We start from the raw sequence: 14,429 nt of genomic DNA on the forward strand, positions 1-14,429 counted from the left end.
CTCAAACTCTTCCAAAAAATTGCAGAGGAAGAAACACTCCCAAACTCATTCTATGAGGCCACCATCACCCTGATACCAAAACCAGACAAAGACACTACAAAAAAAGAAAATTACAGACCAATATCACTGATGAATATAGATGCAAAAATCCTCAACAAAATACTAGCAAACAGAATCCAACAACACATTAAAAGGATCATACACCACGATCAAGTGGGATTTATCCCAGGGATGCAAGGATTCTTCAATATACGCAAATCAATCAATGTGATACACCATATTAACAAATTGAAGAATAAAAACCATATGATCATCTCAATAGATGCAGAAAAAGCTTTTGACAAAATTCAACACCCATTTCTGATAAAAACTCTCCAGAAAGTGGGCGTAGAGGGAACCTACCTCAACATAATAAAGGCCATATATGACAAACCCACAGCAAACATCATTCTCAATGGTGAAAAACTGAAAGCATTTCCTCTAAGATCAGGAACGAGACAAGGATGTCCACTCTCACCACTATTATTCAACATAGTTCTGGAAGTCCTAGCCACGGCAATCAGAGAAGAAAAAGAAATAAAAGGAATACAAATTGGAAAAGAAGAAGTAAAACTGTCACTGTTTGCGGAGGACATGATACTATACATAGAGAATCCTAAAACTGCCACCAGAAAACTGCTAGAGCTAATTAATGAATATGGTAAAGTTGCAGGATACAAAATTAATGCACAGAAATCTCTTGCATTCCTATACACTAATGATGAAAAATCTGAAAGAGAAATTATGGAAACACTCCCATTTACCATTGCAACAAAAAGAATAAAATACCTAGGAATAAACCTACCTAGGGAGACAAAAGACCTGTATGCAGAAAACTATAAGACACTGATGAAAGAAATTAAAGATGATACCAACAGATGGAGAGATATACCATGTTCTTGGATTGGAAGAATCAACATTGTGAAAATGAGTATACTACCCAAAGCAATCTACAGATTCAATGCAATCCCTATCAAATTACCAATGGCATTTTTTACGGAGCTAGAACAAATCATCTTAAAATTTGTATGGAGACACAAAAGACCCCGAATAGCCAAAGCAGTCTTGAGGCAAAAAAACGGAGCTGGAGGAATCAGACTCCCTGACTTCAGACTCTACTACAAAGCTACAGTAATCAAGACAATACGGTACTGGCACAAAAACAGAAACATAGATCAATGGAACAAGATAGAAAGCCCAGAGATTAACCCACACACCTATGGTCAACTAATCTATGACAAAGGAGGCAAAGATATACAATGGAGAAAAGACAGTCTCTTCAATAAGTGGTGCTGGGAAAACTGGACAGCTACATGTAAAAGAATGAAATTAGAATACTCCCTAACACCATACACAAAAATAAACTCAAAATGGATTAGAGACCTAAATATAAGACTGGACACTATAAAACTCTTAGAGGAAAACATAGGAAGAACACTCTTTGACATAAATCACAGCAAGATCTTTTTTGATCCACCTCCTAGAGTAATGGAAATAAAAACAAAAATAAACAAGTGGGACCTAATGAAACTTCAAAGCTTTTGCACAGCAAAGGAAACCATAAACAAGACGAAAAGACAACCCTCAGAATGGGAGAAAATATTTGCAAATGAATCAACGGACAAAGGATTAATCTCCAAAATATATAAACAGCTCATTCAGCTCAATATCAAAGAAACAAACACCCCAATCCAAAAATGGGCAGAAGACCTAAATAGACATTTCTCCAAAGAAGACATACAGACGGCCACGAAGCACATGAAAAGATGCTCAACATCACTAATTATTAGAGAAATGCAAATCAAAACTACAATGAGGTATCACCTCACTCCTGTTAGAATGGGCATCATCAGAAAATCTACAAACAACAAGTGCTGGAGAGGGTGTGGAGAAAAGGGAACCCTCTTGCACTGTTGGTGGGAATGTAAATTGATACAGCCACTATGGAGAACAATATGGAGGTTCCTTAAAAAACTAAAAATAGAATTACCATATGACCCAGCAATCCCACTACTGGGTATATACCCAGAGAAAACCGTAATTCAAAAAGACACATGCACCCGAATGTTCATTGCAGCACTATTTACAATAGCCAGGTCATGGAAGCAACCTAAATGCCCATCAGCAGACGAATGGATAAAGAAGATGTGGTACATATATACAATGGAATATTACTCAGCCATAAAAAGGAACGAAATTGAGTCATTTGTTGAGACGTGGATGGATCTAGAGACTGTCATACAGAGTGAAGTAAGTCAGAAAGAGAAAAACAAATATCGTATATTAATGCATGTATGTGGAACCTAGAAAAATGGTACAGATGAGCCAGTTTGCAGGGCAGAAGTTGAGACACAGATGTAGAGAATGGACATATGGACACCAAGGGGGGAAAACTGCGGTGAGGTGGGGATGGTGGTGTGCTGAATTGGGCGATTGGGATTGACATGTATACAGCGATGTGTATAAAATTGATGCCTAATAAGAACCTGCAGTATAAAAAAACAAACAAAACAACTAATACTAAACTTTCATTGGGTTATTTGTATGGAAATATGTTAATATAAATGTTTCAGACATTACATGAAAAAAAAAAAAAAAACCACTATGAATAAAATTATGTATAGAAAATAGATACAATCTAAATCCCCCACTGAAAACAATAAAAAATTCAGTATCAAAGATATATTTTTAAAAATTCTTAAAACACAATAATAGGGCTTCCCTGGTGGCGCAGTGGTTGAGAATCCGCCTGCCAATGCAGGGGACACGGGTTCGAGCGCTAGTCTGGGAAGATCCCACATGCCGCGGAGCAACTGGACCCGTGAGCCACAACTACTGAGCCTGCGCGTCTGGAGCCTGTGCTCCGCAACGAGAGGCCACGACAGTAAGAGGTCCGCGCACCGCAATGAAGAGTGGCCCCCACTCGCCGCAACCAGAGAAAGCCCTCGCACAGAAACGAAGACCCAACACAGCCAAAAATAATAAATAAATAAATAAAATTTAAAAAATTGTAAACACTAAAAAAAAAAAAAAAAAAAACCACAGTAATAAACTGGCAAAGAATTAAGGAATATTCAGAGGCCCCAAACTATGTAAAAGTGGAAATACAGAGAAATAAGCTAAGCTCCAAGGCCAGTTTTTCACTTTGAGGACATTTGTCGAGTTTCAGTTTTGTTGACCTTCACCTGGAATGCTGGGGACAGAGGATAAAGCCCGGAGCACACCCAGAATGGATGTTTATTAGGACATCCCCTCTGTAAAGATAATTTGCAACACATATAACACAAAGACCAGCCTCCAAAATGTAGAATAAATCCCTACAAATCAATAAGAAAAAGCTAGACAACCCAATAAAAATTGTCTTGAACAGGAATTTTTCAGAAGACGAAATATGAAAGATGAAAAATATTCACAAAAGAGGCTCAAATTCATTAACAGTAAAAGATGCAAATTAAAACCACAATGAAGTATCACTTAACCATCAGACTGGCAAAAATTAAATCTCACAACATTAAGTGTTGGTGAGGATATGGGACAATTGGAACATTAGTATGTTGCTGGTTTGAGAGAAATGGGTAACATCATTTGGAATTAAAAATTTAAGATGTGTATACCTTTTGACCCAGCAATCACAATCCTAGTTATACACCCAAAGGAAGCTCTTGCATTTGCAAATGTTCCTAGAAGCACTGTTTGTGAATGCAAAAACTAGAAACAACCCAAATGTTTACCAACAGCTGGGTGAGTGAATATTTTACTACAGACAAAAACATGAATAAACTTCAGGATCATAATGGTAAGTCTGAAAAAATGAAGTCACAGAAGAATACATATACATGAAAACAGGAAACAAACACGTAGTAAAAATATTTTTAAAAGCAAGGGCATGGTAAATAAAAAACAGGATAATGGTTACTTCTGAGAGGAGAAGGAAGGAGTACCCAAGAGAATTCAAAAATCATGATGTTTATCTTTGAACCTTTGGGTACAAAGGTGTTTGTTTTATCATTATTCTTTATATCATACTCAGACTTCTACAAACACTCTGTTTTAAGTACTCAATATTAATTAAGAAAAAATGAAATAAATGCAGTAGAATATTTGCCATGGTTTTCCGTAGTGATTTTTTCTTACTTTTCCATATTTTCCAAATTATTTCTAATGTGTACATGTTAATTATAAACAAATCTATATTTTGTTCTTAAAGCATTACCTTTAGAAAGAAGTACCTACCTTTCTACTTCAGCTTCCTTTACTTTGGCTGCCTCCCTCATGGCCGAGTTCTTAGAAACTAATTCCTGTAAAGTACACTCAAGTTGTCGTTTAGCTTCTGGGCTGGATATAGTCCCCAGATTCTCGGTGAGGTCCTGGATGTCTGCTATTGTGGACTTCAGTTCCTCTTGTTTGCAGCGAGGCATCTCTATTGATTCTTCTGGATTATCAAGGTCTACTCTATGGGATGCAATGATGGCTTCAAGGGCAGTGATGATCTCCATGGCCCTGGAGACTGCTTCATTATAGCATGCCATATTTTCATAAGCATCATTCAAGACATTCTGGTGAATGGAAGATTAAATGCTGTGATGAAAACTGTCAAACTTTTGTCATTCTTGAATTTTTGTGATACATTCATAATATGTCTCTGTGTCATAAAGAGTGAGCATCTCACACTTATAGTTTAATAATATTACACTAATAGTTAAAAATGAATATGTTTTTCTTTGCATAAAGAAAATGGTTTCCAGATTTGCTAAGAAATCTAATCTAAATTTTAAAATACATCTCATGAATCATGTCTAATGATATATGTTCCTGCTCTAGAACTCTTGTATTAGACTATGAATTACATAAAACAATTGAATCTATTTAATGCATATAACCTTAAGCAATATCTGTGGGAAACAAACTGAAAAGACCCCCCCCCACCAAACCTCTTGCATTTTTAAATTAATGGCTCTGCCACTAACTTTAGTTTTGAGCACATCACTTAATGTCTCCAGACCTCAAGTCTTCTCACTGAAATAACAAATAGTTGAAATAAATAACTTTAGAGGTCCCTTCCAGTCCAGCTCTAAACATATCATTTTGGGGATTTATGTACATTGTTTCTGGAAACTGTATTAAAATCAAGCAGAGAATTTGTTAAGTACCAATTTAAAGAATGTATTAGGGTTCATATGACTTTATATTTCTATAGCATTTATACCTTAGCAAAATAGTTCAAATACATTATCTAACAACTCTTTGAATTAAAGAAGGGAGTTAACGTCCCCATTCTAGAAAATCAGTGTGACACTTCTGAAAACACAGTGAAGGGCATTATATTAAGAACAGTGTGTTTAAATGATGCCTAAGATATCTACCCTATTATTGCAGGAAAGGAGGGAGTTTGTTGTAGTCGCTCTGCAACATAGATCAGCAAACTTTTCCTGTAACGGGTCAGACCGAATATTTTAGGTTTTGCAGGCCATACGGACTGTCACAACTACTCAGCCCTGCTGTTGTAGCAGGAAAGCAGCCATACACAAGCCAGTAAGGAATGGGCATAGCTGTGCTCCAATATAACTTGATTTACAAAATCAGGTGCCGTGGGCAAATTCGGCCCATGGGCCTTAATTTGATGACCCTTGCTCTAAAATGACACAGATCTCAACATGAATCCTTGTTCTGTTACTATTTCAAGACCTTGAGAAAACTGTTGATGTTTCTGAACTTCAATTTCCTTATTTTAAAACGGGGCTAATAATAGCACCCATCTCACAGAGCTGCTATGAGGATTAAAGATAAAGTGTTCAGCACACTTCCTAGACACTGTAAGTTCTAAATAAATGTGGAGTTATTATCTTGGGTTCTTTATACCATATTTCTTCCACTACACTCTATTATTTCTTAAAAGCAAACAAACAAAAAATCACAAACTTTTTGGTTTTGAGCTCAACAGAAGCTACGAGAGATATAGAAATAAAGGTGTCAAACTCAGCTTTTTCCAAACTGTAAGGAACTGTATTTAGATGTAGAATGAGTTGGGATTATAAACTGGACCTTTGAAGTTCTTTAAAATGGGTATTCTCCTGTGCAGAATATTCCTATAGAACATGTAACTTCTTGAGAAATGCGGATATTAACTACAGTAAAACATAAAATCATGAAATTAAAACAAATACATTAACCACCTAATTAAAATACTTACTGTGCGTGAATCAATGCTTGCATTAAGCTGCATGTGAAGATCTTCAATGTCATGTAATTTTGTCTCCACATCACTAGCTTCAGAAGAGTCTTCTTCTCTTTGCTTCTCAAGAACAGTCACAGCTTTAATGCTATCCATTTCTGCCTGAACTTGTTCTTGAAACATTTCACAATTAACTTTTTCATTTTGAATATGCTCAATTTGCAAATTTATAAGTAAAGGCTGTTGTAACTGAGATTTTATCTGATTTAAAACATGTAAGGAATTTTCTAGTTTGTCCTGAAAATTCTTTTCATCCATTTCTTTCGGTTGGGATTCCAGGACTATATTTTGGAGAACCTTGTGTAACTTATCATTTTCTTCTGCATACAGCTTTATTTGTAGCACTTCTTTCTCTTTGAATGAGTCATCAAAGTCCTTATTTTCACTTAATTTCTTGATTATTTCATGATACAAGCACATGACTTTCCTGATTCTCTGATTCAAAATTTGAGCATTGAGCAGACTGCTTTCTGGTGGGGTGTTAGGAGTTGTTAGCAGTGCTTCAGCCCTTTTCTTAACTTGCAGATCCATAGCCCTCAATTTACCTAGTGATGCCTGATATTTGCCATATTCTGCCACAAATGTATCTAACTGCTTAATTTTTTCTTCAAGTTCCTTTTCTTTTTCAAGTATTTGGGTTTGTAATTGGTCAAGTTGGGACCAATCCCAATTTAGTCCCATACAGTCAAACACTTCTTTGAGTTTCAATACTTGTAGGATACTAGATCGAATACCAGTGATTTGGTCTTTAAGACGATACAACTCCTCTTTAACATCTGGATTTATTTCTGGATTTAGTAGCAGTTCATTGTGCTGTATATGGTCAACCTCCTTCTGAAGCACAGATGTTTTTTCATGAAATTCTCTATAAAAATTTATCTTGTGTTCTACTTCATTACATTTATTTTGAATGAATCTTTGTGTTCTGTTGGCTCTAGTCTTAAGATTTTTCAATTGATCATCTAGAAATAATCTTTCAAATACACTTAGATCTTTACAGATGTTTGTTTGTTCCTGAAGATGTGTTGCGATTACACTCTCAATTTCCTGCAATTCCTTCTGAGAAATGGTCAAAGTGACATACTGATGTTCTAGTTCAGCTTCTGTGGAGGTTGTTTCCATCTTGGGGATCATCAGTGTTTCATTTCCTTGAAGTGAAAGTTGAACCTTCCCTATTACCCCAACAAATTTGCTTCTTTCTTCCAATTTAAATTCTAATTGCTGTGATCTTTGAGTTGATTTTAAAACTAGCATTTGGTATTGATTCTGTAAGTCCTGTAGGAGGTTATTTAAATCACTGCTCTCATATGCTGTAAGGTTAGGAATATTATCTTTGACCTCTTCAACCAATGACTCCACAACCTGCTGCTTGTCTAGAATGTCATCGTGCACCACCTTGCATTTTCTGATCTGTGAAAGAATATTGTCTGGGAGAAGGGAAATGGTAGGGACGAGTTCACCTAACAGATTTTTGACCCATAAGATAGCCTCTTTCATCTTGTACCTGGTTTCACACTTCTTGATCTGATTTTCCACCTCTATGTTTAATGGTTCCAATGCTTCCAATTGCTTCTGCAAATTATTTATTGCATCTTCTAAAATCTTCTTTTCTTTTTCTCCCCAAATCCTCTTCATCTGAAGTTCAGCTCGCCCCTTGAACACAGAAAATCTATGCTTGATAGTCTGGAGTTCAGTGGCCAAGGCAACCATGCTTTGATTCCCTTCTTCTTCTGGAGAGTCCAGCCTTAACTGCAGACACTGCTGCTGCTGCTGCAGAGAAATTTCAAGGTCTTGAATCTTACTCATGAGAAACGTAAACTCATCATGTCCCACCACTTGCTGAGAATACTTCTTCTGGACCAGTTGTTCCATTTGCTCCCAACCATGTTCAAGTTGCTTCGTCTGGCTTTCCAACAGCTTCTTATCCATGTCAGTCAGACAGTTTGATAAATTTTCCCATTTGATTTTCATCTTGCTTAAAGAATCTTTCTCTTTTTCTATTGATGCCAGTAATTTTTTAATTTTGTCCATATAGGTTGCACTGTCCAGTGGTCCCCTAGCAAAAGAAGAAAAATGGAACTGATTAATATTTACTATACATCAACATGAGGTTAGCTGTCATTAAAAGAAATGAATTCTGCTTTGAATTCACAGAAGAGAAGATTAAGTTGTCTGTAAGAACACTCTGTCCTTAAAATAAAAATCAGAATCTTGTTTACTATAGCTCTCAATTAATGTGTGACAATGTAGAAAGCTTGTCTATAAAATGAGTATCATAAAAATGCAGAAGCACAGGAAGGGAGTGAAAAGTAAAGGGAAGAATGTATGTAAAAGTACTCTGTCACCTGTAAAGTACTTGTACAAAGTTAGGCCAGGACTAAGCGAAATTACAACATCCAACCCCTTTGTTATCATCTTACCAACAATAATGATAAAGATATTGACTAAGAAGGTACAATCATCAGGCTAAGCTTTTAAATATAAAATTGTTTCCTCAAAGGATGTCACTGAAAGTGAACCCCATTTAGGCAAAAGTATAAAATAAAACTTTTTAATAATGAGAAAATGTTTACAAGTTATGACTATATCTACAATCTTCAGCCATCATTTTCATAGCCAAAAGGAGTACATACATGTAAAAAGAAACCATTACAATACATATATATTCCTTATGTTCCAAACTATTTAAACCAAGTATGTTAATATTAAACAATTGTATTGATAATGTTTCTGCCCCCCTCCCATAGTTTAGAATAATCTCTTGGCAAAAAAATGCTAAATTCCATAGAACTTAAACTTAATTTGCAGATATTTATAGTGTGAGTTAATAGTTTAATAAATTAATTTGTAAAATTAATATAATTTAATCGTAAAATTAATATGAGTATTTTTTTGCATGAAACCAACAGAATTTTCTTCAATGGTTTCCATATGAAATTAATTTCCACACTGTAGTATTAAAATCATAATATTCTTTAATAGTGTAAACTCTTAACACCCTGGGCCTGTCCAAGGCAGTGGAGCCTATGGTTGAATACAAAGAATGCACATCCTAAATTCTTATACTTACACTTTTAGACTTTCCTTTTCTGTCAAAAAGGCTTTCATCGAGGATTCAACTGCTGCGAGGTGTTCCTGAAAATCTTTAAGGAGACAGTATTGGCTTTCTTTCTTTTTCTTCAAAGTAATAAGTGCCTGAAGCAGATTGTCCAAGTGCTGCACTGAATACCTTTCACTGTGGGGAAACAAGGCACTTGTTTCTGCTTTCTTAAGATATTCAATTTGTCCTAGTGGTTCAATGGCTGCTTTCTTTGCTTCCAACTGGGTACATAATTCCTAAAAACAAGTCAAGGAAATCAATAAATATACACTCACTCATTCACTCATTAATTAACTCATTTATTTTTTTCCCTTTGCTCTTTCCTTTCAGTAACACACTCTATCCCAAGAAGATGTTTTAAATATTTCATTTGCACACAGAGAAACTAAGGTCCTGACATTTAAAAGATTTTCTTTTACTAGAGTCATGTTAAAATGTAGACTAACACTCACCATTGGTCTAATGTTTAATAGCAAATTGGTCACCCTATTGTGTTAAAAGATTCTACAATGTCTAAAGAAGATTTATCTTCTTTTATTATTTACATGCATCCCCTCTCTTTCTTGTTTTAGATACATGTTTACTGTTACGTAAACTTAGCTAAAATTGTAAGGGTCATTTTAAAAAACATGGTCATGTATTGGACTTTTAGATGCCTTTCCACAGCTATGTAAACACAGCTGTAAAAACAAAGAAGGAGTATCCCATAATGCTGATAATCAGGAAAAATAAAAGGAATTTGTCAGAATCAGAAAAATACATAGGACTAAGAAAAGGAATGATGACAAGTCAGAATCTCCAAATTTTCTTACTGAATAAGTAAGCTTTTAGGAACTTTGTGAAAGAGAAGACTAATGTTCATTAAACTCTTACACTTCTTAAATGGAAAGGTTTATACAACTTACTGATTAGTACATAATTATATAGTTACCAAACTGATCATCAGTCAAAGGTTAAATAAGACTTTTCATTCTGTGAAAGCAATTTTTTGGTAATTAAAATATACTGTATTGTACTGGATAAATGATGCAATCATGTTGTCAGTATTTTTCTTGTTTCCATACCTCTATCTCTTTTAATTGTTCATTTCTTAACATAACATCTAATTCTAAAGGTTGATTTTGCAGCTCATTGACTTTCTGCTCATCTTCAGTGGTTTTCATGCTTTCTTGAACATCAAGAGGAAGTTGTTTTGACAAAACCATTTCCACAGCTGAATTCTGAAAACATAAAAAGATTAATTGCTGAATAGTCTACCTTCCAAATAAGTAATTTTTATTTTTCTTGATGAAATAATTCCAGTTTCTTCTATTTACTCAGATTCAAGACTTTTCACAAGTATATCTGGCCACTACCAAAGAGGATTTTTCCATGCAATATTTAATGCTAATATTGGTATCCCAAGAAAAATGAAACTTTTTTGACAAGACAGTATAGGATCTGGCATTGCTCAGTTATATACTGAGGAATATGTACAGTCTTAAAGAAAGAAAACAGATATGGAAAAAGCAAAAGTTCCAAAGTTTATACTTAGTATTCACCATAATGCAGAGGGCTGGGCAAATAAATAGGCATTCAATGGTACCCACTGGTAGTTTAAAATAGTAAGTGGATAGATGAAGAAAACACCAAAATACCAAAATTTCATGATATTAAAAATGTTATGCCTAGGGACTTCCTGGCAGTGGTTAAGATTTTGCCTTCCAATGCAGGAGGTACGGGTTCCACCCCTGGTCGGGGAACTAAGATCCCACGTGCCTCGCCAAAAAAACCAAAACATAAAAAAAAACAAAACAAAAAAAACCCAGAGCAATATTGTAACAAATTCAATAAAGACCTTAAAAAAAAAATGGTCCACATCAAAAAAATCTTTACAAAAAAAAAAAAAGGAATTTCCTTCTTAAAAAAAAAAGGTTATGCCTTAAATTACATAAAGGCAAGAATTCCAATTCTGGGTATGGCAGAACAGGTTATATATGGGGTAATCTGATCTTTTCTGAAAGCTCTAAGAAATTGAGGTTCTCAGTAGGATATATAGAGACGCCATTTCAACTCATTTATTCATTCTTTCAGCAAATATTTGTTGAGCACTTACATACAACAGGCACTTTATCAGTAATTTTAAAAGAGTTCCCATTATTTTGCTAAGGTATTAGTTTTTATTTTCAGGTTACTTTATAAGTGAAATATCATTTAATTTTGCCATATACTTTCATGTCCGTAAAAATCTTTGAGGTATCAAGTCTGTGAATAAAATGTGTCCACATCTCCAAACAAGGTAGAAATTGCTGTTTTAGTAGTAGATAGTAGATACATTACTAGATAGTAATGTAAGATGTTAACAATAGGGGAAACTGGGTAAGGGATATATGAGAACTATCTGTACTATCTTTGCAAGTTTTCTGTCAATGTGAAACTATTCTAAAATTAGAGTTTATTTAAATAAAACAGATACTGTCTGGAGCTTCACCAATACTAACTGGTAAGAAAATTAAAGCTGACCAGTGTTACTGGTTTTGAAGTATTTACTTGGCACTTAGCACAAGTCACTTCTACAAGGCTGCAAATAATTGAAATGATTTTGCAAATTTCCTCCATTTCCAATTTATTCGTGCAAACTATGGTTAAAATCTCCATGGAAGGCAGCATCTCGGGTGGGGTGGTTGGGGGGAAGAGCCAGGAAGGCTGTGAGAGGAAAGGACAGAGGTGCTACACCACAGATTTCATTGGCCCATGGGTGCTCTATGCCATGAACTGCAATTCTATGAGGTGGACGCCTGCCTCCTTTTCATCTGATGGCTACTGTTGCTTACAGCACCCAACAAATCCACTTGTAGGGCAAGAGCTCCTGAGCTAAAGGCATAGATACTAAACCCAGGAAAACTTTACTTCTTATCAATAATTTATTAGGAATTCAGAGCCCTGGTCTCTCTTACCTGATGGACTGGTCACTTTAGGACTAGCCACATTTATAACCTGCCATTTGTAATCTGCCTTCCGTGGTCGGGGAGAGCATCCTAAAAAACCTGAAATCACCCCGTAACACCATTTGTTTACCAAATCCAAAAGCCATGTTTCCACTCTGGCAGAAAATCCAACAGAATCCCTCAAACGAACATTTTAAACTTAAAAGGTAACATTCCTTTGCTCATGCCCGAGAGGTTAGAACACAGGCTCATGCCCTGATTGGCTCCTGGAAAGATTCTTTCATATTTCATAACCAGTGATCATTTGCTCACCACCCTTAGCTGTATGTTATTTTTATTTTGCAGGCTCATTTGAAACATCTTATTTTAAATTATAAGAGAATTCAAATATATTTAAAACAACAGAATATAACAGATAATCATTACCCATGACACAGATATAACTGATATAATTTTCTATATTAAAAATATAATTTAAAGCCCAGCCCTCAACACTTTCTCATCTCTTCCTCCCTAGAACTAACCACTATTCTAAAATCCACACATACTTGTCTTTATACTTTGACTACATGTGTTAATATTCATACAGCATTGTTTTATATATTTTTAATTCTTATAAAATTGGAATCATACATGTATCATTTTACAACTTACTTTCTTCACTCAGCGGTATGTTTTGAGGTTTATCATGGTGTCAGATATAAATCCCATTCAGTCATTTTACGTTTGTATACTGTTCTGCTATCTGAATGAACACGACTTATTTGTCTGTCAGGCTACTATGGACATTATCATTGCTTCCAACTTTTCCTATTATAGATATTACTGTGATAAACACCCTTGTTTTAGGCCTTCTTGCACATATGTGTGAGTTTCTTTGGGACGTTTTCCTAGAACTGAAATTACTCCTTTTGATTCTCGATAGACAGCTATTGATTTGTTCCTACCAGCATGGTAAAAGAATTTGAATTTTCCCTAATCCTCTCTGGTATTTGGTACTAACAGACAATAATTTCTGCCAATACATTGGGTGTGAAGTTGACATCATTATTGTTTTATGCTCCCTGGTCATATGAGTCTTACCTCCTGTGGATTACTTTTGCATGATCATTGTCTATTTTTTATTGGGTTGTTTATAATTTCTGGTGTTCTTTTATATACTGGATACTAGCCTTCTAACCGTTTTCTGCATTGCAATTATTATCTCTCAGTAGATTGTCTTTAAACTTTATATATGGTATCTTTTGTTGAATATGACTTTAATGTTTTGATGCAGTCAAATTTATCAATCTTTTCCTGTTTGGGCTTCTGCTTTTAGGGCCTTTTTAAGAAAAAAATCTTCTATACCCTGAGATCTCATAAATATAATGTATTTCTGTAATAATTTACATAATAATTTATTTTTATTTAGCCTGTTCAAGGTTCTCTGTCTTCTTGAAATTGAGAATTCATATTATTCTTCAATTCTGGAAAATTCCCAGCCTTTCTTTTCCTCCATTCTCTCTATTCTCTCCTTCTAGAACTCCTACCAGAATTGTGTTTGACTGTCTCATTATAGCCACTGGGTCCTTAAAATCTCTTTCCTCTTTTCCATCTCTTTATAGCTCTGTGTTGGATTGTGGGTAATTTTCTAACATATTTTATTGAACTAATTCTCTCTTCAAGCTGTATCAAGTGTGCTACTTGGCCAGAGCAATCTTAATCTCAATGACTTAAAAAACATTATTGAAGTTCCATATGGTTCTTTTTCAAATCTAACCTTTTTTCTCAAAGTATTTTATTCTCTCATTATGATTTCAAATCCATCTATCACTAACCATTTAAAATGTATTATTGTATAATATCTTTCAAACTGCTACACTATCCTAGTGTATTAATTCCTCTCAATTTTAGTGATGAGGACTCTTCTGGTGGAATGTTCCTTTGTGTTATTGATTGATTGACTGATTCATACTAACTCAGGGTTATCAGACTTTTTTTTTTAAACTACATTGTGGGAATCCCCATGGACTAATGGGTAGAACTGACCGCCCCCCCTTATGCAGATTTGTGCTTGCTTCTTCCAGGTACTGCAAGGAGATAAATAGACAGAGGCTCATTTACATGTTAATTTCTTAACTTGAATTGCTCC

General features: G+C 35.0%; 1 protein-coding gene across 3 annotated transcripts in view; it reads right to left on the reverse strand.

Annotated features, from left to right (window-relative positions):
• SYNE2 (spectrin repeat containing nuclear envelope protein 2) overlaps positions 1 to 14,429 on the reverse strand; it is a 273,887-nt gene that overhangs the window by 138,985 nt on the left and 120,473 nt on the right. For all 3 annotated transcript variants that reach the window (XM_068544299.1, XM_068544308.1, XM_068544289.1), the window contains exons 45-48: positions 10,436 to 10,591; positions 9,342 to 9,607; positions 6,230 to 8,327; positions 4,273 to 4,595 (exon numbers count right to left, since the gene is read on the reverse strand). In XM_068544299.1, coding sequence (XP_068400400.1) covers positions 4,273 to 4,595; positions 6,230 to 8,327; positions 9,342 to 9,607; positions 10,436 to 10,591 — 2,843 coding nt within the window. The remainder of the gene's footprint in view (positions 1 to 4,272; positions 4,596 to 6,229; positions 8,328 to 9,341; positions 9,608 to 10,435; positions 10,592 to 14,429) is intronic.

This window comes from Eschrichtius robustus, chromosome 1, assembly GCF_028021215.1.
Source record: "Eschrichtius robustus isolate mEscRob2 chromosome 1, mEscRob2.pri, whole genome shotgun sequence".
NCBI lineage: Eukaryota > Metazoa > Chordata > Mammalia > Artiodactyla > Eschrichtiidae > Eschrichtius > Eschrichtius robustus.